Source organism: Triticum urartu, chromosome 6, assembly GCF_003073215.2.
Source record: "Triticum urartu cultivar G1812 chromosome 6, Tu2.1, whole genome shotgun sequence".
NCBI classification, from domain to species: Eukaryota; Viridiplantae; Streptophyta; class Magnoliopsida; order Poales; family Poaceae; genus Triticum; species Triticum urartu.
In genome coordinates this window covers 438,177,612-438,198,359 of record NC_053027.1, presented here as the reverse complement: position 1 = coordinate 438,198,359, position 20,748 = coordinate 438,177,612, and the positions used below count along the sequence as shown (strand labels likewise).

The following is a 20,748-nucleotide window of genomic DNA, read 5'->3' as shown; positions in this document are numbered from 1 at the left end:
ATCTAGCAATAGGGGTGGTCTTTCTTTATTTTGTTTCTGTAGTCGGACCTTGATTGTATCTGGATGATGTAATGCTTTATTTATGTATTGTGTGAAGTGGCGATTGTAAGCCAGCTCTTTATCCCTTTCTTATTCAGTACATGGGATGTGTAAAGATTACCCCTCTTGCGACATGCCTACTATGCGGTTATGCCTTTAAGTCGTGCTCCGACACGTGGGAGATATAGCCGCATCGTGGGTGTTACAAGTTGGTATCAGAGCCTTCCCCGACTTAGGAGCCCCCTGCTTGATCGAATCGCTGGCGTTGTTGTATCTAGAACAAAATGTTTTGAGTCTTAGGATTATATATATTGGAGAGTAGGATTCTTTTTACTCCTCAGTCCCTTCGTCGCTCTGGTGTGGCCTCCTGACGTAGAGTTTTGACTCTTCTCTCCTCAAATTTCATGAATTTTTTTAGGATCACGCGGGTATCTTGGAATCATTCTGATGGTTTTGTGACGAGAACATTGTTCTTGGCGCCTCCTGACATTTAGGGGTTGTGGCAGTGTCCCAGGGAGTTGAGCTCCAAGGTGTTGTCGTCACAATTTTATCGTTGTAGTTCTGGAATACCTGAGTTTCGCCGACATCGAAAATCTCTTTTATGCAGTTGTTGGTGAGATAACCTCGACGCCACCCAGTACTGGGGCGGGAGTTTGAGAGTATTGCCATAACTCATATAACGGATGCTTTTCGAAGGTTGAGGTAAATGATTTCCGAAGGTTTCTTGGTTATGTGTTGAAGGATGGATACAGCTGGATGTAGGATTTGCTAGTTTTGGGTGAGTTATTATGCTTCTCCTGTATCCCCAACACCTGATTGCATAACCGGAAAGTTTCGGGAGTTTATAAGTGGGAATTCAAGTAGCTCCTAGGATATATTTCCGACAGATGTATGATATGAAATTGGGGATCGACGTCTAGTGGTCCGCCTATCCACAGTTGGTTTTACGGTGGTCTTGTTGTGTCTTAAAGAGTCCTTGGCTATGCTGACTCGGGGATGCTTCGTATGTCATGTGCACTGCCTTGTACATGATGGTGCTGTACGATCGAGCCCGTGTGGGCCCCACCAGGAAAACTTCGGACGAAATCTCTATCATATGTTTGTTCTGGCTTATTCTGCAAGCCAATCCTTTATTTTTGTTTAGGTTTGTGGTATTCGAGTTGCTTCGAAGTCAAGTGTTGATTCCATACCTTTCCTAAGTGGTGTTCTCGCACTTCTTTGGGAATACTAATCCTTCTTATTTATCGAGATTGTCATCCCCATTCTATTTCCAACTGGTGCGCTTCTCTTCGAGATGATCCCATCATTCTCCCCATCCGCAAGATTAATTCTAAGTCATATCAACGGTGTTTGTTTCATCCGTCCCCAAGTTGCCTTTGTTTTCCCCCCCCCCCCCCCCTTTTTTTCAAGGGTTTTGATTTCTTTATCAAGTATCCTTTTATTGATGGCACGTCTTTCCATTCTTTTCCGTCAATGTTTTTATCCAGTGATTCTCAGGAAGATACTAAGGAAGCCTCAAGTTCGTCACTCTTCACTCGTTTTCTACTCCGGTGGATCCAAGTCAAGCTTTGTTGATTATATCTTTTCCTCGTTTCAAGTGCTTTCTTATGTCGGTGCACCTCTTAATCATCCACTTCTCGCTATTCAATTATTCTGGAGTGCTGAAGATATCTCGAAGATTCGTGTTTCCACTCTGCTTTCGTTCAAGCTCCTTCAAGGATGTTATCTCATTCAAGCCGTTTAATTCAACCGGTGCAACCTCTTTTTCAAGTAATCGTTCAACGGTGTATCTTTCAAGTGGGCCCTAACCCACATGTCTTTTCCAGGATCTTACCTGACTCTTCTAATTTTCCCGGAGTTACTCTCAAATTCTTTTCAAAGTTTGACGTAAGAATGAGTTATCATCAGTCAAATGTCTTTCACCAAGGTCTTCCAAATTCTTCACCGTTGGCTCAACCTTTAAATTTCTCATCCTGGAGTATCTCAACAATTCATGGTGGTGTTTCTCATCGTCATTCTCAACATTTGAAGACCGAAGAAGAGTTTTTCCTCCATATCTTGCTCCATTCTCTTCAAGATTCATGGTACTAGCCTTATGACATCCTCTCATAATTGTTTTGATTGTGATAATTCTTTTCACCCATCCGGAGCATTTCATGAGTTGTTTTCCTTTTCTTTCCTCCGAAGGCCATCTTTTCAAATATTATTCATTCCAGCTTTCAGCTCTCGTTCTTCAATCTTACCGGTGCTTCATTCAAGTATTCTCTAATCAGCTCATGGTCTCTTCGTTCTCATGTATCTAAATTACCTCAAGTATCTTCGTTCTTTTTATAATTCTTCCCGGTGTTTCTTTATCTTTTCTTCGTTCATTTTCAATTCTTACGGTGGTTTGCTCATGATTCTCTTCCATGGTTATCATATTTATTCATTCGTTGTTTAAATCCTATCGGTGGTTCGTTGAAGTCTTTTCTCAAGTTTGCGCCATATCTCTCTTAATCCTTTCTACGAGAATAAGTGGTATGCCAAATCCGTTCCTTGTCATCAATTTAATTGGTGAAGGGTAAGCATAATGTAATTCGTATTCTTATTTCTTCGAGTAAATTCAATTCCTTATTATGGAGGTTCATCAAAAATTCTCGGTTTCAATTGTTTCATCATTTCTTTTCCCGGAGTTCTAAGCTCTCTCAATTATATCGTCGCGAAGATCCATCTAAATCACTATAAGGCTTCACCTTGTGTTTTCAACTTCTCTTTCTTTTTTATCATCATTTTGTTACCGGAGTTCTTCATGGAGGTTCTACATGCTGGTTCGTCAAGGATTCATTCCATTCTGCAATTGCTCTTCAAGATTTCTCTCGGAGTTAAGATCCACCAAGCTATACTCTAGGATAAACATGGTGCCCAACACATGTTTTGTTTGAGGAGTTCAAGCATTCTTCATCTTACCTTCCGAAGTGCAATTCTTTTACATTATCTTTTGAGGTGGTGTTATGTCATTGTTGACAATTTCCCTTCGTGTTTCATGATTCACAAGTTGCCCAGAATGACATATTTTAAACCCATCATTTTCAATTCGTTCATGAGTTTCTTTTCAACCAATCAATCTTTTTGTGGGAGTACTTTGGGTTAGTTTTCACCTAAAGCCTTCCCTAAGGATTGTTGCTATCTATGGTGCTTATAAATGATCCAAGTTCTTCATTTATCCTCCCGGTGAAATAGTCTCTCTTCTCCTTGGTGATATCAATCCAATCTTTTGTTTCCATAGTGGCAAAATTTCACCTCATAGTTTTCAGATGTTTTCCATTAGGCCACAACAAGCTTATCCTTTCATGGTTGTTAGTCCAACAACTCCGTTCTAGCATCTCATGTAAGCGTGCTCTTTTAAGATATTATTTTCCTCCATTCAGTAAATTCATTTCTTTCATTTCTTCCGGAGGCATTGTAATGTTGCACCCTTCGACCCATCATCCCATTTATTGTTAAAGATCATGTTCTTTCCTTTTTGCTTATCCATTCAACCGGAGTGTCGTGATTTCATTCAAGTTCTCTCATCTTATCAATTTTTGCCTCCTGTCTCAACCGGAGTGCTGTCTGAAATCGTTCTTACCCCTTGTGCCATTCTTTCAATAGTTACGGAGGCAGTGTGTTGTTGATTTCATCAACTATCTTCTCATCTTATCAAGTTCTTACTCAATTCCTTTTCTTTGCAGTCGGAGTGCTGTCCAAATTCGATCATTCTTAATCCTTCTCTATCTTGTTTTAACCGGAGTGGTTTCAATATATATCTTGCCTTTCAACCTCAAGGTTTTTCGCAATGTTCCTTGTTACTCTTTTCTAACGGAGTGTTTCAACTTTGCTCATCTTCGTTGTATTCTGTCTTTCTACTTGTTCAACCTCGCAAGGTTCTTGGTTTCACATGTTTGTCAAAGAAGCAATTAGTTTTACCTCTTCTCTTCCTCTTCCGTTTTCCCTCCGGTGCCATTCTAGATCTCGGGACGAGATCCTCTTGTAGTGGTGGAGTGTTGTAACGCCCCGAGACCGTTGTGCCAGCTGTCTTCCAGTTATTCGCTGTCGTTGCCTTGTCATTCGCTTGCATGTTGCATCTTAACATGTCATCATGTGCATTGCATCATCATGTTTTTCAAAACTTGCATTCGTCCGGATCTCCCAGTTCTTTCCGTTGTCCGTTCTGAGCCCAGTCACACTTGCACGCGCCCGCGGCATGTCCGAAATAGTATTTTATAAGTGGCCGGAAAATGTTCTCGAAATGGGATGAGAGTTGACGTGTGGTCTTATTATAGTGTAGATAGACCACCTGTCAAGTTTCATCGCATTCGGAGTTCGTTTGATGCCCCAACGGATAACTATAGCAATAATACAGTCGGTCAAATCGTCGGACGTTTTCGGTCTCCGGAAACAGTCGCCGGGTCTCTCTCTCTTCTCTTCTCTCAGCCCAAAGCGGTCTGCACAGTCCGCTATCAACCGCCAGGCCCCAAAACCCTCTCTGCACAGTGCATCAAACCCCTCGCGCGCGTCCAAAAGTTGTCCCGAACCCGACCCGGGCAGTCGTCACCGTTGGGTCCGGATCATCCCCAAACGTCTACAAAACATCACCGTTTTCTCATTTGGTTTTCCCAACCCATTTATTCTCGACCGTCGGATTTCTATCAGATGATCCAAACTCCCCTCTTTCCCTATATATATAGACTCCCTAGTCTAATTTAGGATCAAACCCTAAAATCTAGGCAGTTGTCCCATCACGCCGCCACTCCACCCAAATTCTCTCGGGATCCCCTCCCTCGATCCCGCAGCGCCTCCTCCTTCCTCAGCCGCGCCGCCCCTGCCTCCTGGTTGATCCCCTCCTCCGCGAGATCGGTCACGCGCGTGATGCAACCTCCTCCCTCCGATCCATCCTCGTGCCCCTCCAAATCAAGCAGGAGGCTTGATCCCGAGCTCCTTGAGCCCCTGCCTCACGCGCTCATGCATGAGAACGCCCCAGGAACTCGCAGCGCCCCCTCCTTTTCCTTTCCCTTCCTTCCCCTGGTTTCTTCTCTCCGCTGACCACTCCCTCTCTTCGTATTGCTGATTCACAGGGAGCTCCATGGCCTCCTCCGATCGATCCTCCGGTGCCTCCCCGAGCCTGCAAGGTACCCAGCTCCTCGTGCCCGAGGGCCTCGCGCGCGAGCTCGACTCCGGGCGCTCCTGAGCTGCTCTTCCTCCCGCTGGCCTCCTCTGCGCGCCAAGTCCGCCGTCGTCGTCCAAGTCCCTCGCCGTCAGCCTCTGCTTACCCTGCTGCGAGCAGCAGTTCGGGATCGAGCCCGTTCGCCCGTTCGTTGACCATGCCCCATCGATCGCGCCACCACTGGAAGGCTTCGGCCTCACCTGGCGGCCCAGATCCGCTGGCCCACCACTCTGCTTCCACTTTCGGGCTGAGGCCCAATGTGAGGACCAAATCCATCCCTCCTCTTTGTTGGGCCAGACGAATTCGGCCCATTATGTTGTTTTCAGTTCTGGAGGTTTTTCCTATTTATCCAGAGATGTCAGTTTTACAGAAAAGACCCTTATGTTCATACATTTAATATCTCACAAACTAAGCATCTCATGTAAAAACTTTATATATGAAAAATGTTTAGAATTTCTTCTAGTTTCATAATATGCAATTTTCATCCATGTTTAAAATGTTTAAATTGCTGTTTGTTTAAATTTGCTTAAATAACTTATTAAGATGTTTTAATTCATAACTAATTAACCATAGCTCGGTTTTAATTAATCTTTATATGTAAATGGGGTAGAATTTTGCCTAGTTTAACATGGTGTACTTTCTTTGCATGTTTAACAACTCAAAAATATGGTTTAGGGCAGAACAGTACCAAATCTAATATATGCTCATGAGGATTTTCCGGACTTGTTGATTGTTGTTCTGGCCTCATTTAAACTTACCTAGATAGTTAGTTTATGTATGCTTCACCTCTTGCCATGCTAACCAACATTTAATATTGTTGTGTACCTAAACGAGAGAGAACTAAATAAGTCATGTGGTGTTTTCTTCAATATGCAACTCCATTGCATATAGAGCTCCACTTAATTTGTAGTGTTGTTTGTTGCATTTTGCCATGCCATGCCCTCTTTAAACCGGACATGCATCATACTTGGTTGTCCATCATGCCATGTTTATGCGGTGCTTGTTTACTATGTTGTTTGCTTCTTTCCGGTGTTGCATCTTCGGGTTAGTTCCGATAAGGTCGCATTTGTGAGGATCCGTTCGACTACGTTCGTTTGCCTTCTTCATGGACTCATTCTTCTTCCTTGCGGGATCTCAGGCAAGATGACCATACCCTCGAAATCACTTCTATCTTTGCTTGCTAGTTGCTCGATCTATTGCTATGCTGCGATACCTACCACTTGCTATATCATGCCTCCCATATTGCCATGTCAAACCTCTAACCCACCTTGTCCTAGCAAACCGTTGTTTGGCTATGTTACTGCTTTGCTCAGCCCCTCTTATAGCGTTGTTAGTTGCAGGTGAAGATGGAGTTTGTTCCATGTTGGAACATGGATATTTGTGGGAATATCACAATATCTCTTATTTTAATTAATGCATCTATATACTTGGTAAAGGGTGGAAGGCGGCCTTATGCCTGGTGTTTTGTTCCACTCTTGCCGCCCTAGTTTCCGTCATACCGGTGTTATGTTTCTTGATTTTGCGTTCCTTACGCGGTTGGGTTATAATGGGAACCCCTTGACAGTTCGCCTTGAATAAAACTCCTCCAGCAAGGCCCAACCTTGGTTTTACCATTTGCCTCACCACCACCTACTTTTCCCTTGGGAATCACGCTCCCGAGGGTCATCTTTATTTTAAACCCCCGGGCCAGTGCTCCTCTGAGTGTTGGTCCAAACTAGAGCCCCTTGCAGCGCCACCTTGGGGAAACTCGATGGTTGGTTTTAGTTGTACGGATTGCTCATCCGGTGTGCCCTGAGAACGAGATATGTGCAGCTCCTATCGGGATTTGTCGGCACATTCGGGCAGCTTTGCTGGTCTTGTTTTACCATTGTCGAAATGTCTTGTAACCGGGATTCCGAGTCTGATCGGGTCTTCCTGGAAGAAGGAATGTCCTTCGTTGACCATGAGAGCTTGTGATGGGCTAAGTTGGGACACCCCTGCAGGGTTTGAACTTTCGAAAGTCGTGCCCGCGGTTATGGGCAGATGGGAATTTGTTAATGTCCGGTTGTAGAGAACTTGAAACTTAACTTAATTAAAATGCATCAACCGCGTGTGTAGCCGAGATGGTCTCTTTCCGGCGGAGTCCGGGAAGTGAACACGGTTTTGGAGTTATGTTTGAATGTAAGTAGTTTCAGGATCACTTCTTGTTCACGACCATGCTTTGCTTCTCTTCTCGCTCTTATTTGCATAAGTTAGCCACCATATATGTTTAGTGCTTGCTGCAGCTCCCCCTCACTATCTTTTCCTACCCATAAGCTTAAATAGTCTTGATCGCGAGGGTGTGAGATTACTGAGTCCCTGTGACTCACATATTACTTCCAAACAGTTGTAGGTGCCAATGATACCATTGCAGATGACGCAACCAAGCTCAAGTGGGAGCTCGATGAAGATTGTGCTCGTTGTGTTGTTCCGTTTCCTTTCGATCAGTAGAGGAGCCCGGTCGGGCGATCGGGGATCTAGCAATAGGGGTGGTCTTTCTTTATTTTGGTTCCGTAGTCGGACCTTGATTGTATCTGGATGATGTAATGCTTTATTTATGTATTGTGTGAAGTGGCGATTGTAAGCCAGCTCTTTATCCCTTTCTTATTCAGTACATGGGATGTGTAAAGATTACCCCTCTTGCGACATGCCTACTATGTGGTTATGCCTCTAAGTCGTGCTCCGACACGTGGGAGATATAGCCGCATCGTGGGTGTTACATGGCTAAGTCACAAAATAAGAAGGGGAGACGAAGCAAAAGGATACCTTGCGGGATCCCTAGGTAATGGTGAGAGAAGGCTTGCGAGGAAGAATAGGAAGGCAAGAATAAGATGGGAAGCAAGCAATGGAATGAGGAATGACACTCCGTTGGCTGTTGTCCCCTTTTATAGCCGCTCGGGGCGCCTAAGAGGCAGTCTAAGCATGGTGACACAAGCCTGCTCTCTATCGATAGAGTCGTCTACTATGCACAAGGGGTGTGGGGATCGAGACACCATCATAGCCAAAAGGGAACTGAATCGGCAACAGTTGACGGTTTTCCTGTATTGCCGACAATAGTGATGGGATATGGCTATCACGTAGCCCCATGATGACTCAATCCCCGTGTAGGGCTAGTCACCTTGATCCAGGTAGATACACCATATCTCAGTGGGTTTGACGGTCAAGCCTAACCACAAGGATGACGCCATGTTACCCATGACGCTTCAGGGCATGTTCACATCACAATCTTTCCGACCATCATCTTTGTCAACAACGAAACTGTAATGCTCGCAAATCAGAGTGTATTTAATTTGATTAAGAAGTTGAACTTGAGCTAAATTGGTGTTATCTATCCACAAAGCTACTCGGGAAGCCAAACAAAAACTAAGTTGATTTATCTGTGTCCCTAGCAAGGAAGAAAAAGGAGCCCGTCAGGTTTTCGTCTCATGCAACACAGAACCAGACAAACTCTTGGCCACTGACGTGCAAAGTACCGCGGGACCCGTTAGCCTGGAAGCCGGTTGCCAGGATTGTCTCAGGGCCCAACAGACTAAGGCATATCCTGGCCCCCTCGCCCCGCATGAAGCCCGCCTTCTAGAAGACCACCATCTTGAGGTGCAAGTTGGGGACTCCGCGTCCGATTAGGGCATTGTGTCGTTTAGCAAGCTTTCTAAACTTAGGTCTCACCCCCTTTATAATACGAGACCTAGGGGATGGTCGAGATACCCGACAAATTTCATATTAGTCTCGATAGATCCATCTCAACATCCAATGTAGCCTCTCTCATACAAGGCGAGGCATACATCAATCAAATCCAAGCAGGTGTAAGGTTTTTGCTGGAATTTAGTCTATTTTGGGCAGCCCAATAACTATTTCAGAAATTCCTAATAAATCCTAGAGGCCCACTTAGCCCATTTGTGCAAGGCAAGGGATACTACTAAAGTTTAGTCCCACATTGCTAGTTTAGTGGGAGTTGGACCTCCTTATAAGGGAGGTTCTTTCCCCACTTGTACGAGCATGAGAACAAGAGGGATATCCACGCGCGCTCCTCCTCCGCCGCCCGCCTCGCCACGCCACGCCTCGTCACGACGCACTGCGGGTTGCGGGAATGACCCGAGCCGATATCTAAATTTTTGCCACGCACGACGGGTATACGAAAGGTCACGTGGGAGTTGAAACGTTTTCTGTAGTGGACACTGAATTTGAACGGCGCGCCTCTTCGGCCGCTGCCTGTTCGCTTCGTCTCCCTTCATTGCTTCACCTCCTGCCGCAGCCTCTTCGCGTCCTTCTCCTGTGCCTATATAAGAGAGGTCGCTCCTCTCCAGAGAGACTCCTCTTCCTCTCACCACAAAGTTCCGACCACTGCGTTGCTGCTACGTTCTTCCCCATCCTGTCTTGCGGCGTGCACCGCAGGTCGGGACAGTAGGCCTCCGAAACCGCACCTTTTGAGTCCTGTACGGGAGAAGGGTGATAAGGTTTTTGGGGAGCACCCAGCGCGACTACTGGCTGCTTCATCACGGACGATCCGGTCGCCGACGACTACTTCCCCGAGGACGACTTCTTCCCCGACGTCCATGACCTCCTCGACGACATGGCAGGCGAGGACACCGACCCCAAGTCCAGCGCTTCTGCTACTGTTGTCCCGTATGTGTTCTTGTCTTTCCTGTTAAAGGTTCTGCCATAGTTCCTTGTTCTAGTCCTTGTCCTACACATGATAGGTTCTACTTCATATATGCTACTTGCTATACTGTCTGCTTTAGATATGATAGGCTACGGTTTATTTATGCAGAAGCTATTTACCTTCTCTCTGTCAGAACGCATGACTTGTTTTATCTCTACTATATTAGTCATGCTTTATCTAGTATTTCTGTTAATAAAATCATTTGGTAAATTGCTCATATTTCCAACAATCCAAAAACCTTATTATAGGCAATTTACCCCAAGTGGTTTTGCTGCTTCCATGAGACCTCCTATGTTTGAGGGTATCCACTATAAGAGATGGCGCGTGAGAGCAGTCTTGTGGTTTCAAACCATGAGTTGCTATGACGCCACTCTCGACAAACCTGAAGGAGAGCTTGATGCTCAACAGGCACAAGCTTTTCAGAAAATGGATACTCTGTTTAAGGCTGCTCTCTTGAGTGTTCTTGGTGAGAACATAGTTGATGCTTATGCGTCAATTGGTAATGGAAAAGATATGTGGGATGCACTGGAGGCCAAGTTTGGGGTCTCGGATGCTGGCACTGAGCTATACATCATGGAGCAATTCTATGATTACAGGATGACTGAAGAGCGCTCCGTGGTTGAGCAAGCTCATGAGATACAATCATTTGCTAGAGAACTTGAGCACTTCAGTTGTATGCTACCGGACAAGTTTGTTGCCGGAGGTATCATCACTAAGCTTCCCCCTTCATGGAGGAACTTTGCTACCTTGCTGAAGCATAAGAGGCAGGAGTTTTCCGTCCCGGATCTCATTGGCACTCTTGATGTGGGAGAAAAGGCGAGAGCAAAGGACACACGTGCTCGAGGTGTTGAGGGAGGATCTAGTGCCAATGTGGTACAGAAGCAGAACTTCCAGCCCCACAAGTTCAAGAACAAGGGCAAGTTTGATGGAAAAGCAAAGTTTGATGGGAAGAACAAGGCTGTGCAACACACAAACTTCAAGAAGAAGAATGGCAAGAAGAAAGGTGCTTGTCATGTGTGTGGGGATCCTGATCATTGGGCTCCTAGTTGCCCTAATCGCTATGACAAGCGTCATCCTGGGAAAGGCGGCAAGACCGCTAATGTTGTCATTGGAGACACTGACATGAAGGATGCTGGGTATGGTATATTTCCCACTATTCTTTCAGTATGTCATTCTCCTGACTGGTTGATTGACACGGGTGCTAATGTGCATGTATGCGGTGATATTTCCATGTTTTCGTCTTATCAGACCACAGGGACTTCAACCGTGCTGATGGGCAACGGTTCAAGTGCTTCTGTTCGTGGTGTTGGCACGGTCGATCTGAAGTTTACTTCGGGGAAGATCGTGCGGCTGAAGAACGTGCATTATGTCCCCTCCGTCAATAAAAATCTTGTTAGCGGATCTCTTATGTGTAGAGATGGCTACAAGCTTGTCTTTGAGTCGAATAAATTTGTAATATCCAAGTATGGAACCTTTGTTGGTAAAGGCTATGATTCAGGAGGCTTGTTTCGTTTATCCTTATCAGATGTTTGCAATAAAGTTGTTAATCATATTTGCAACAATAGTGAATCCAATGTGTGGCATTCACGTCTTTGTCATGTTAACTTTGGTTGCATGTCGCGACTAGCGAAGTTGAACTTAATCCCTAGTTTCACCACCGTAAAGGGATCTAAGTGTCAAGTGTGTATGCAAGCTAAGCAACCTCGTAAGTCTCACATGACTGCGGAAATAAGAAATCTTGCACCACTAGAGCTCATACATTCAGATCTATGTGAAATGAATGGTGTGTTGACAAAAGGTGGAAAGAAATATTTCATGACGTTAGTTGATGACTCCACTAGATGCTGCCGTGTGTATCTTCTGAAATCTAAGGATGAGGCTTTGAACTTTTTCAAGATCTATAAAGCTGAAGTGGAAAACCAACTTGATCGGAAAATCAAGAGGCTTAGGTCCGACCGTGGTGGAGAGTATTTTTCCAATGAGTTTGATGCTTTTTGTGCGGAACATGGTATACTCCATGAGAGGATGCCTCCCTACTCACCTCAGTCAAATGGGGTGGCCGAAAGAAACAACCGTACTCTAACTGATTTGGTTAACGCCATGTTAGACACATCGGGTCTCTCCAAGGCATGGTGGGGGGAGGCGATATTGACAGCATGTCATGTCCTGAACCGAATCCCCACAAAGAACAAAGAGATAACTCCATTCTAGGAATGGGAGAAGAAAAGGTTAAAAATCTCTTATCTGCGAACATGGGGTTGTTTGGCGAAAGTCAATGCTCCAATTTTAAAGAAGCGGAAGCTTGGACCAAAGACTGTGGATTGTGTTTTTCTGGGATATGCTTTTCATAGCATTGGCTATAGATTCTTGGTTGTAAAATCTGAGGTACCTGACATGCATGTCGGTACGATCACGGAGTCGAATGATGCGACTTTCTTTGAAGATATCTTTCCCATGAAGGATATGGCTACCTCATCTAATCAGGAGATGCCTAGTTCATCGAATCAGGAACCAGTTACAATTACCGAACCTACAATTTCGATGGAACACTTTGAAAGTCCTGTGGAGGAGAACAATGAAGTTCCTATTAGGAGCAAGAGACAGAGGACTGCAAAGTCCTTTGGTGATGATTTTCTTGTGTACCTCATAGATGACACTCCCAGTTCTATTTCAGAGGCCTATGCATCTGAAGATGCTGACTACTGGAAGGAAGCGGTTTGTAGCGAGATGGATTCCATCTTGGCGAATGAAACTTGGGAGATAACTGATCGTCCTTATGAGTGCAAACCTATAGGATGCAAATGGGTATTCAAGAAGAAGCTTAGGCCTGATGGTACTATTGAAAAGTACAAGGCTCGGCTTGTGGCTAAGGGTTATACCCAAAAGGAAGGTGAAGACTTCTTTGATACTTAGTCACTTGTGGCTCGACTGACCACTATTCGAGTTCTACTTTCACTAGTTGCCTCGGAAATTTATATGAAACAACCAGATGGGTTTGTACTAGATGGTCAGGAAGGGAAAGTGTGCAAGTTGCTGAAGTCTTTGTACGGACTTAAGCAAGCACCCAAACAGTGGCATGAGAAAAGTTTGAAAAAACTTTAACAGCTGCAGGCTTTGTTGTGAACGAAGCTGACAAATGTGTGTACTATCGCCATGGTGGGGGCGAGGGAGTTATCCTGTGCTTGTATGTTGATGACATACTGATTTTCGGAACCAATCTGAATGTTATTAAGGAGGTCAAGGATTTCCTATCTCGTTGTTTTGAGATGAAGGATTTAGGAGTGGCTGATGTCATTCTGAACATCAAGTTATTGAGAGACGATGATGATGGGATTACATTGCTTCAATCTCACTATGTGGAAAAGATCTTGAGTCGCTTTGGCTATAGTGACTGCAAGCCCTCTCCAACACCATATGATGCTAGTGTGTTGCTTCGAAAGAATCAAAGAATTGCTGGAAACCAATTGAAGTATTCTCAGATTATTGGCTCGCTTATGTACTTAGCCAGTGCTACAAGACCTGACATCTCTTTTGCTATTAGCAAACTGAGTTGGTTTGTTTCAAAACTAGGAGATGTGCATTGGAAAGCTCTAGAAAGAGTTTTGCGTTATTTGAAAGGCAATGCAAATCATGGAATTCACTACACCGGGCATCCAAAGGTGCTTGAAAGGCATAGTGACTCAAACTGGATCTCAGACACTGATGAGATAAAGGCCACGAGCGGTTATGTATTCACTCATGGAGGTGGCGCTGTTTCTTAGAAGTCTTGCAAGCAAACCATCTTAACGAGGTCAACAATGGAAGCAGAACTCACAACACTAGATACAGCTACGGTTAAAGCAGATTGGCTTCGCCGGCTTTTGAATGACTTGCCGGTTGTTGAGAAACCTGTACCAGGTGTCCTTATGAACTGCGACAATCAAACTGTGATCACGAAAGTGAGCAGCTCAAAGGATAACATGAAGTCATCAAGACACGTTCAGAGAAGGTTAAAGTCTGTCAAGAAAATGAAAAACTCCGGAGTTATTGTGTTGGATTATATTCAAACGTCTAAAAATCTGGCAGATCCTTTTACCAAGGGTCTATCACGTAATGTGATAGATAATGCATCGAGGGAGATGGGTATGAGACCCACAATATGAGTTGTTCACAGTGGTAACCTATTCTTTATGATCGGAGATCCCGTGAATTAGACGTGGAAGACAAGCTGTTGGTCAACTGAGAGGAGAGTATCCTTACTATTCACAATACCACTCCATGAAGATGCAATACTCTCCTAATCTGCATGGCAGGTTGATGTATATCTTAATGTGTTCTAAGTGGCTTATTTAAGCAGAGATGTTATCCTGCAGAACATCTTTTGAAGAACACACCTATATGAGTCTGATTGTCAAACGTCGCAATATATGAGAGTAGGATTCTCTCTAGTAAACTCATGAAAGGTCACGGAGTATGACGCATAAGCTCCACCTGCGAGGAAGATCCACTGTAGCCACGTATCGGTCAAGGCTTTATGTGAAGCTAGATTCGCAGAAAAGTTGCAGTTCAAGGCCCAGTCCACTGTTCAAGTTGCTTACTAGTGTAGCATAGAGTTCTAGGTGGAAGTTCAACTTAACAGTCTCCACTGCAGTACCGGTATATAAAATAGTGTTTTGGAATCAAAGGTAAATTTCTGTGTGCCTCTGGGATCTGGTGGGGGATTGCTGGAATTTAGTCTATTTTGGGCAGCCCAATAACTATTTCAGAAATTCCTAATAAATCCTAGAGGCCCACTTAGCCCATTTGTGCAAGGCAAATGATACTACTAAAGTTTAATCCCACATTGCTAGTTTAGTGGGAGTTGGACCTCCTTATAAGGGAGGTTCTTTCCTCACTTGTACGAGCATGAGAACAAGAGGGATATCCACGCGCGCTCCTCCTCCGCCGCCCGCCTCGCCACGCCACGCCACGCCACGCCACGCCTCGTCACGACGCGCCGCGGGTTGCGGGAATGAGCCGAGCCGATATCTAAATTTTTGCCACGCACGACGGGTATACGAAAGGTCACGTGGGAGTTGAAACGTTTTCTGTAGTGGACACTGAATTCGAACGGCGCGCCTCTTCGGCCGCTGCCTGTTCGCTTCGTCTCCCTTCGTTGCTTCACCTCCTGCCGCAGCCTCTTCGCGTTCTTCTCCTGTGCCTATATAAGAGAGGTCGCTCTTCTCCAGAGAGACACAACAGAAGCTCCTCTTCCTCTCGCCACAAAGTTCTGAACACTGCGTTGCTGCTACGTTCTTCCCCATCCCGTCTTGCGGCGTGCACCGCAGGTCGGGACAGTAGGCCCCCGAAACCGCACCTTTTGAGTCATGTACGGGAGAAGGGTGATAAGGTTTTTGGGAGCGCTCAGTGCGACTACTGACTGCTTCATCACGGACGATCCGGTCGCCGACGACTACTTCCCCGACGACGACTTCTTCCCCGACGTCCACGACCTCCTCGACGACATGGCAGGCGAGGACACCAACCCCAAGTCCAGCGCTTCTGCTATTGCTGTCCCGTACGTATTCTTGTCTTTCCTGTTAAAGATTCTGTCACAGTTCCTTGTTCTAGTCCTTGTCCTACACATGATAGGTTCTACTTCATATATGCTACTTGTTATACTGTCTGCTTTAGATATGATAGGCTACGGTTTATATATGTAGAAGCTATTTACCTTCTCTCTGTCAGAACACATGACTTGTTTTATCTCTACTATATTAGTCATGCTTTATCTAGTATTTCTGTTAATAAGATCATTTGGTAAATTGCTCATATTTCCAACAGTTTTACCTTCATGATTAGGGTCCAAACAACAAAAATGGGTAAACAGTTCATGTGTGATCCCCTTTTGTAGTTCCAGTCTCGCGCATCACCCTATCAGGACTACTGATGGTTATCAGTGTTGTTAGAGGTGTTCAACATAATCATTGATTTTGTATATTATTTTATTATTTAATAAATGAACATTTTTGCTAGTAATAATAGTAGAAAAGAATTGAATAGATTTTTTTAGAGAGGAGGCGCTTGCCCGGCAAGAATCGAATAGATGAATCAGACGGTTGTTTTGTAAATTGAAAGATTGTAAATAATTACTGTACTTATATCATTTACATTTCTTGGATTTCTCCCTTGCGAAGAAAAAATAACCTCCCGTTTCTTTGTAGCTCTGTTTCTTTCAATTCCGTGCCCCCTCCTCCCCTTTGCCGATCCGCACCCAAACCCTAATCTTTCTAAAAAGTAAAACCCCGCATCTCCCATGGCCGCCGCCTCGCCGCCGCCCTCCCCGCCCCATCCAAAGCGCCCCAAGATGTCCTCCTCCTCCGACCCCGAGCCGGAGCCCACCTCGCTGGCTGCCGCCGGGGCCGATCCCGGGCAGCCTCGCCGCCGCTACAAGCGCCGCAAGGTGGCCATCATCCTGGCCTACTGCGGCGCGGGGTATCAGGGTATGCAGAAGAATCCGGGCGCGCGCACCATCGAGGGCGATCTCGAGGAGGCGCTCTACCAGGCGGGCGCCGTCCCGGAAGCCGACCGTGCCGCGCCCGCCCGATACGAGTGGGCACGCGCAGCGCGCACCGATAAGGGCGTGAGCGCCGCCGCGCAAGTTGTCTCCGGACGCTTCTACGTCGACCCGCCGGGATTCATCGACCGCCTGAATGCGAAACTCGCGCCACAGATCCGGGCCTTTGGCTACGTGCGCGTCACCAACTCCTTCAACGCTAAGAAGTTCTGCGACCGCCGGAGGTATGTGTACCTGCTCCCCGTCTTGGCGCTCGACCCCAGCGCACACCCAGACCGCGAGGCTGTCAAGGCAAGCGCGGGGAGTGAGAACCAACTTGCGAAGTGCGTGGAGTGCTCCGAGAGGGGGAGGAAGGTGCCAGATATTATGGGCCGGGAGGGGAAGTTGCCCGACTCCGAGGAGGAGAAGGTTCTTGATACGCCTGGAGAGGAAACTGTGGCCTCTCATGGAGAATTAGGGGATGCAAAATCTGTTCCAGCAAGCCCTGTTACTGAGACTTGCGATGGCGAGACTAGGCTGGGGGGTGATGTAATGATTGATATACCGAGCTCTGGTAATGGAACAGAAGCTCAAAATGCTGAACTGGGATCAAATGGGGCAGGAAAATTTGATATTGAACCTGCACTTGGTACTTGCGATTCTGAAGCTGTACCAACCAGCGCCAGTGAGACCATCTGTTCTGATTCAACCTTAGGTTCAGTTGATGTCGTTGCTTCAGTTGTAGCTGAGAAGGAGAATAATTTTGAGCCTGCAGATAGTGAAAAGGAGAGAATGCAAGCTATAAATATTCAGAAGGAGAATGGAGAAGAAAGTCCCCTTCTGAAAAACACATTTGCTTACACTGATGAAGTTAAAGAGAAGTTCAATAGGATCCTCAAGCATTATGTTGGAACCCGCAATTTCCACAACTTCACCACAAGAACTAAGGCTGAGGATCCTGCAGCCAAGAGGTACATCATTTCCTTCACTGCCAATAGCGTTGTTAGTCTGGATGGGATTGATTTTGTCAGATGTGAGGTTGTCGGGCAGAGTTTCATGCTTCATCAGATCCGGAAGATGGTTGGCCTTGCTGTAGCAGTGATGAGGAACTGTGCACCTGAGTCAATCTATGACGTTGCCTTCCGCAAGTAAAGTCCTTAACTTCTTATCAGCTAACACATATAACACAATCTAGTCAGTTTATGTTGCTTGCTGATTTATTGTTTGTGTCATATTCTTCTTACAGGGATATCAGACTTAATGTGCCTACTGCACCCGAGGTTGGACTGCACCTTGATGAATGCATGTTTACCTCATATAACTCAAAATGGATGGATACACATGAGGCAGTTTCAATTGAACCCTATGCTGAGGAGGCTGAAGAGTTCAAGATCAAGTACATCTTCCCTCATATTGCTGCAATGGAACACAAGGAGGGAGCTGTAGCACTCTGGTTGCACTCGTTGAACAGCAGAAACTATCCAGATTTCCGCTACATGGAGACTGCTGGATCTGAGGCAAAGGTTGGGGCTGAAGTTGAGAATATGGAAGAAGTGCAAATGCCAAGTAATAATATAAGCGAGTAACTTTTTGTAAGGAACATGCAAGACCGATGGATATTTCTGATTGTCCTGTTCACCTGGAGAGTTAAAACATTGCTTGGAATAAAGACTGAAGAGAAAGGGTTGCTGCTCTTGTCCTATGAAGTGCCGGCATCAAAATGGTCGGAAGCATAGTTATCTGCTTCATTGTTATCTTAAGACAATATCTGTTACAGCGGAGATCAGCTTTCCCAGATTAGATATTTTAAGATTGATATGATCTATGTAATACTTTGAGACAGTTTTGAGAGGGAACTATGCCCCCTGGAAAATACTTCATTGAATCCAGCATGCAGTTCAATAGGTTCTATATATTGTATGGCTTAGACCTGAAATATGTTGTTCTGGTCTTTAGTTCTTTTCAGGTTACATTACAGTATTAACATTTTCTTTTTGTAATCACACTGCATTCGTCTTGGCAAGCTCCAGATTGATTAAGACTCATGTCCATTGCTAGGGAAATTGCTGTGTGTTTACTGTTACTTGACAAATGTGTAATTTGCTCATTTTGAGGTATTACACATACAGATTTAACTTACTGTGTTAATATCCATGTACGCCTGTGCCACGTGATTTGTTGTACTCCCCCTGCTTGATTTAGTGATCTAAAAGGTACTGTATTAGTTTACAGAGGCAGTACGTACATTTGCTCACTTTGTCGTATTTTCCTGTAGTAGTTCAACTCCGCTACTGGTTCCCACTTCCCAACAATGGTGTTCTGACCCCGGTTGCTACTCCTTCTGTTCCCGAATATAAGTCTTTCTAGAGGTTCCAACAAATGACTATATACAGAACAATTAGCCATGGGCTATCCTATCCAGCATCCTTCCGTATTCTCTTACCTGTGTTTGACCGTTATCAGCAGCAGTATAAGTCATAGAGCATGTGCCCTGCATACTACTTCCTCCGTTTCTAAATATAAGTCTTATTTAGATGTTATGCGACCAACTTACCATGGTAATACCAACTTTTTACATTTCTGGCTTGTTTCTTGTACAGTTCATTTTCAAAGAACAATTCCCTTGGAGGACGACGTTTCAAAAACTTCATATTGTTTTGAATTTCTCTTTGCTATTTTCTTTTGAATTTACTATTCATCCGGGAGCAGATGAGCTTGTGATCAGCTATGGATTTTCGAATGCCCCTGTTCTTTCATTTGGGGAGAAACCTTCTCTTGGTCCATTTGGTTAAAACATAATATGTTTTCCATTTTCCCGCTGGCTCCAAGCTTTTAACGCTCTCGATAATTTCACCTTAGCAAGTGGTTCAACGGTTTCAACCCTAGACACATGATGTCGTGCTTTAGGTGCAGAACGCAATGGCCGGGCCGCAAATTATTCCGAATTATCGGTCTCTTTATTGTATTTCTTGTTACTTTCACAGTTTCACTAATACCAGTACTAATATGTACAGATTTTACAAACAAACATCAAGAGGCCTGCTAAGCTACAGCCGGACACCGGGGCCGATAACACGTTGCCCGCTACTAACTAGGAGATGCACCGTAACGAGCGCAGGGACGCCGGTGTGTCCATGGACGCGGCGTCGAACATGCAGCAGCGGTCGGCGGCCTCGATTCCGTAGTCCATGAGCGGGCGGCGCTCGAGCTCGTCATCGTGCCGCCGCGCGAACTCCGGGACCTCCAGCTCCCCCTTGTCTATGTGCGCCCACAGGTATTCGAGCCTGCTCATGTACCTCAGCTTCTCGTACAACCTGCAGGTTCAAGATTTAATTTCCAGCGGACAGCACCAGTGCCAAACACCGAATCGGGTCACGGCTGATCAGCCGCACCGCACGTACCCGGAGCTGAAGAGGAACCGGCCGAAGGTTGCGAAGAAGAGCCGGGCCTGGATGCCGGGGTGCACGAAGTAGACGGCGCGCAGTTTCTCCTTGGCCGCGGCCGGCATGCACTCGTACGCCGCGCGGATGGCGCCCAGGCCGGGGAAGTTGTCGCCGCGGTCGACGAGGGAGTGCATGTACACCACCACGAACTCCCGCTCCCCGACCTCCGGGAGCACCCGCCTCCGCAGGTGCGCCTTCAGCGCCTCCTCCGCCCGCCCGCCCAGCGCGCGCGCTGCATCACGCAGAGACAGAGACCTGTCAGTCGCCTTTTGCGCGAACATATCCGACCCGAGACCAGACCGCTATGGCCTATGGGTTAACTAACTCTTACCGGGGAAGTACTTGCCGACGATCCTGACGACGGCGCGGCCCCGTTTGTCGCCGCCCTGCACGGTGATCGCCCGGCTGCGCTCCAGCAGCTGCTCCGGCTCGGTCGTCACGTTCTTGGCAACGGTACCCACCATGATGTGTGTTGTGTGTGTGCGCTCCTAACTGCAGAGCTCGGAGCGGAGAGGTGAGCGTTTAAATGGCGATCCGATGCGAGTGGGCTGACGCAGGACGGTGGCATGGCGCGGCGCGGCGCGTGGGGGTGCGGTGGGCTGGTTTCCTGGGCCGTTGGGGGATGGGCGCGAGCGGTGGACGAGGCGATGCGGGATCCCGGGAGGATATGCGGGGAATATTTCTGTTGGGGGGTGGAGTGGAGTGGATAGCCGCCGCCCTGGGGAGTTCCCGGCGTTTCTGCGCGCCGGTCTGCGCCTCGTGATCAAGTTAACGAAATCGTGATCAAATTTGGCTGTTTTGCCTTTGCTGGAGTAACTGTACGCGGGGTATTTTCCTCATTTTTCTTGACGGTTTGTTTGAGATATCGACATAACCAAGATAATATTACATT

The 20,748-nt window shown here is 46.2% G+C and overlaps 2 protein-coding genes across 2 annotated transcripts; one reads left to right on the top strand and one right to left on the bottom strand.

Annotated features, from left to right (window-relative positions):
• Positions 1–16,093: 16,093 nt before the first annotated feature.
• On the top strand, positions 16,094–18,476 carry LOC125514050 (pseudouridylate synthase 1 homolog). The gene is made up of 2 exons (XM_048679296.1): positions 16,094–17,561; positions 17,660–18,476. The coding sequence occupies exons 1-2, from the start codon at positions 16,174–16,176 to the stop codon at positions 17,997–17,999; spliced, it is 1,728 nt and encodes a 575-aa protein (XP_048535253.1). The 5' UTR covers positions 16,094–16,173; the 3' UTR covers positions 18,000–18,476.
• An 872-nt stretch (positions 18,477–19,348) lies between these two features.
• LOC125512293 (protein GDAP2 homolog) lies at positions 19,349–20,523 on the bottom strand. The gene is made up of 3 exons (XM_048677389.1): positions 20,188–20,523; positions 19,815–20,088; positions 19,349–19,727 (listed from the first exon to the last, which is right to left on the bottom strand). Exons 1-3 carry the CDS (start codon positions 20,318–20,320, stop codon positions 19,505–19,507), a joined length of 630 nt encoding a protein of 209 aa, XP_048533346.1. The 5' UTR covers positions 20,321–20,523; the 3' UTR covers positions 19,349–19,504.
• Positions 20,524–20,748: the final 225 nt, after the last annotated feature.

Coding starts and splice junctions, on each gene's coding strand:
- LOC125514050 (XM_048679296.1), top strand. CDS start 16,174: ATGGCCGCCGCCTCGCCGCCGCCCTCCCCGCCCCATCCAAAGCGCCCC. Junction 17,562..17,659: donor TATGACGTTGCCTTCCGCAA/GTAAAGTCCTTA, acceptor TTCTTCTTACAG/GGATATCAGACTTAATGTGC.
- LOC125512293 (XM_048677389.1), bottom strand. CDS start 20,320: ATGGTGGGTACCGTTGCCAAGAACGTGACGACCGAGCCGGAGCAGCTG. Junction 20,089..20,187: donor CGTCGGCAAGTACTTCCCCG/GTAAGAGTTAGT, acceptor TGCGTGATGCAG/CGCGCGCGCTGGGCGGGCGG. Junction 19,728..19,814: donor CGGTTCCTCTTCAGCTCCGG/GTACGTGCGGTG, acceptor TTGAACCTGCAG/GTTGTACGAGAAGCTGAGGT.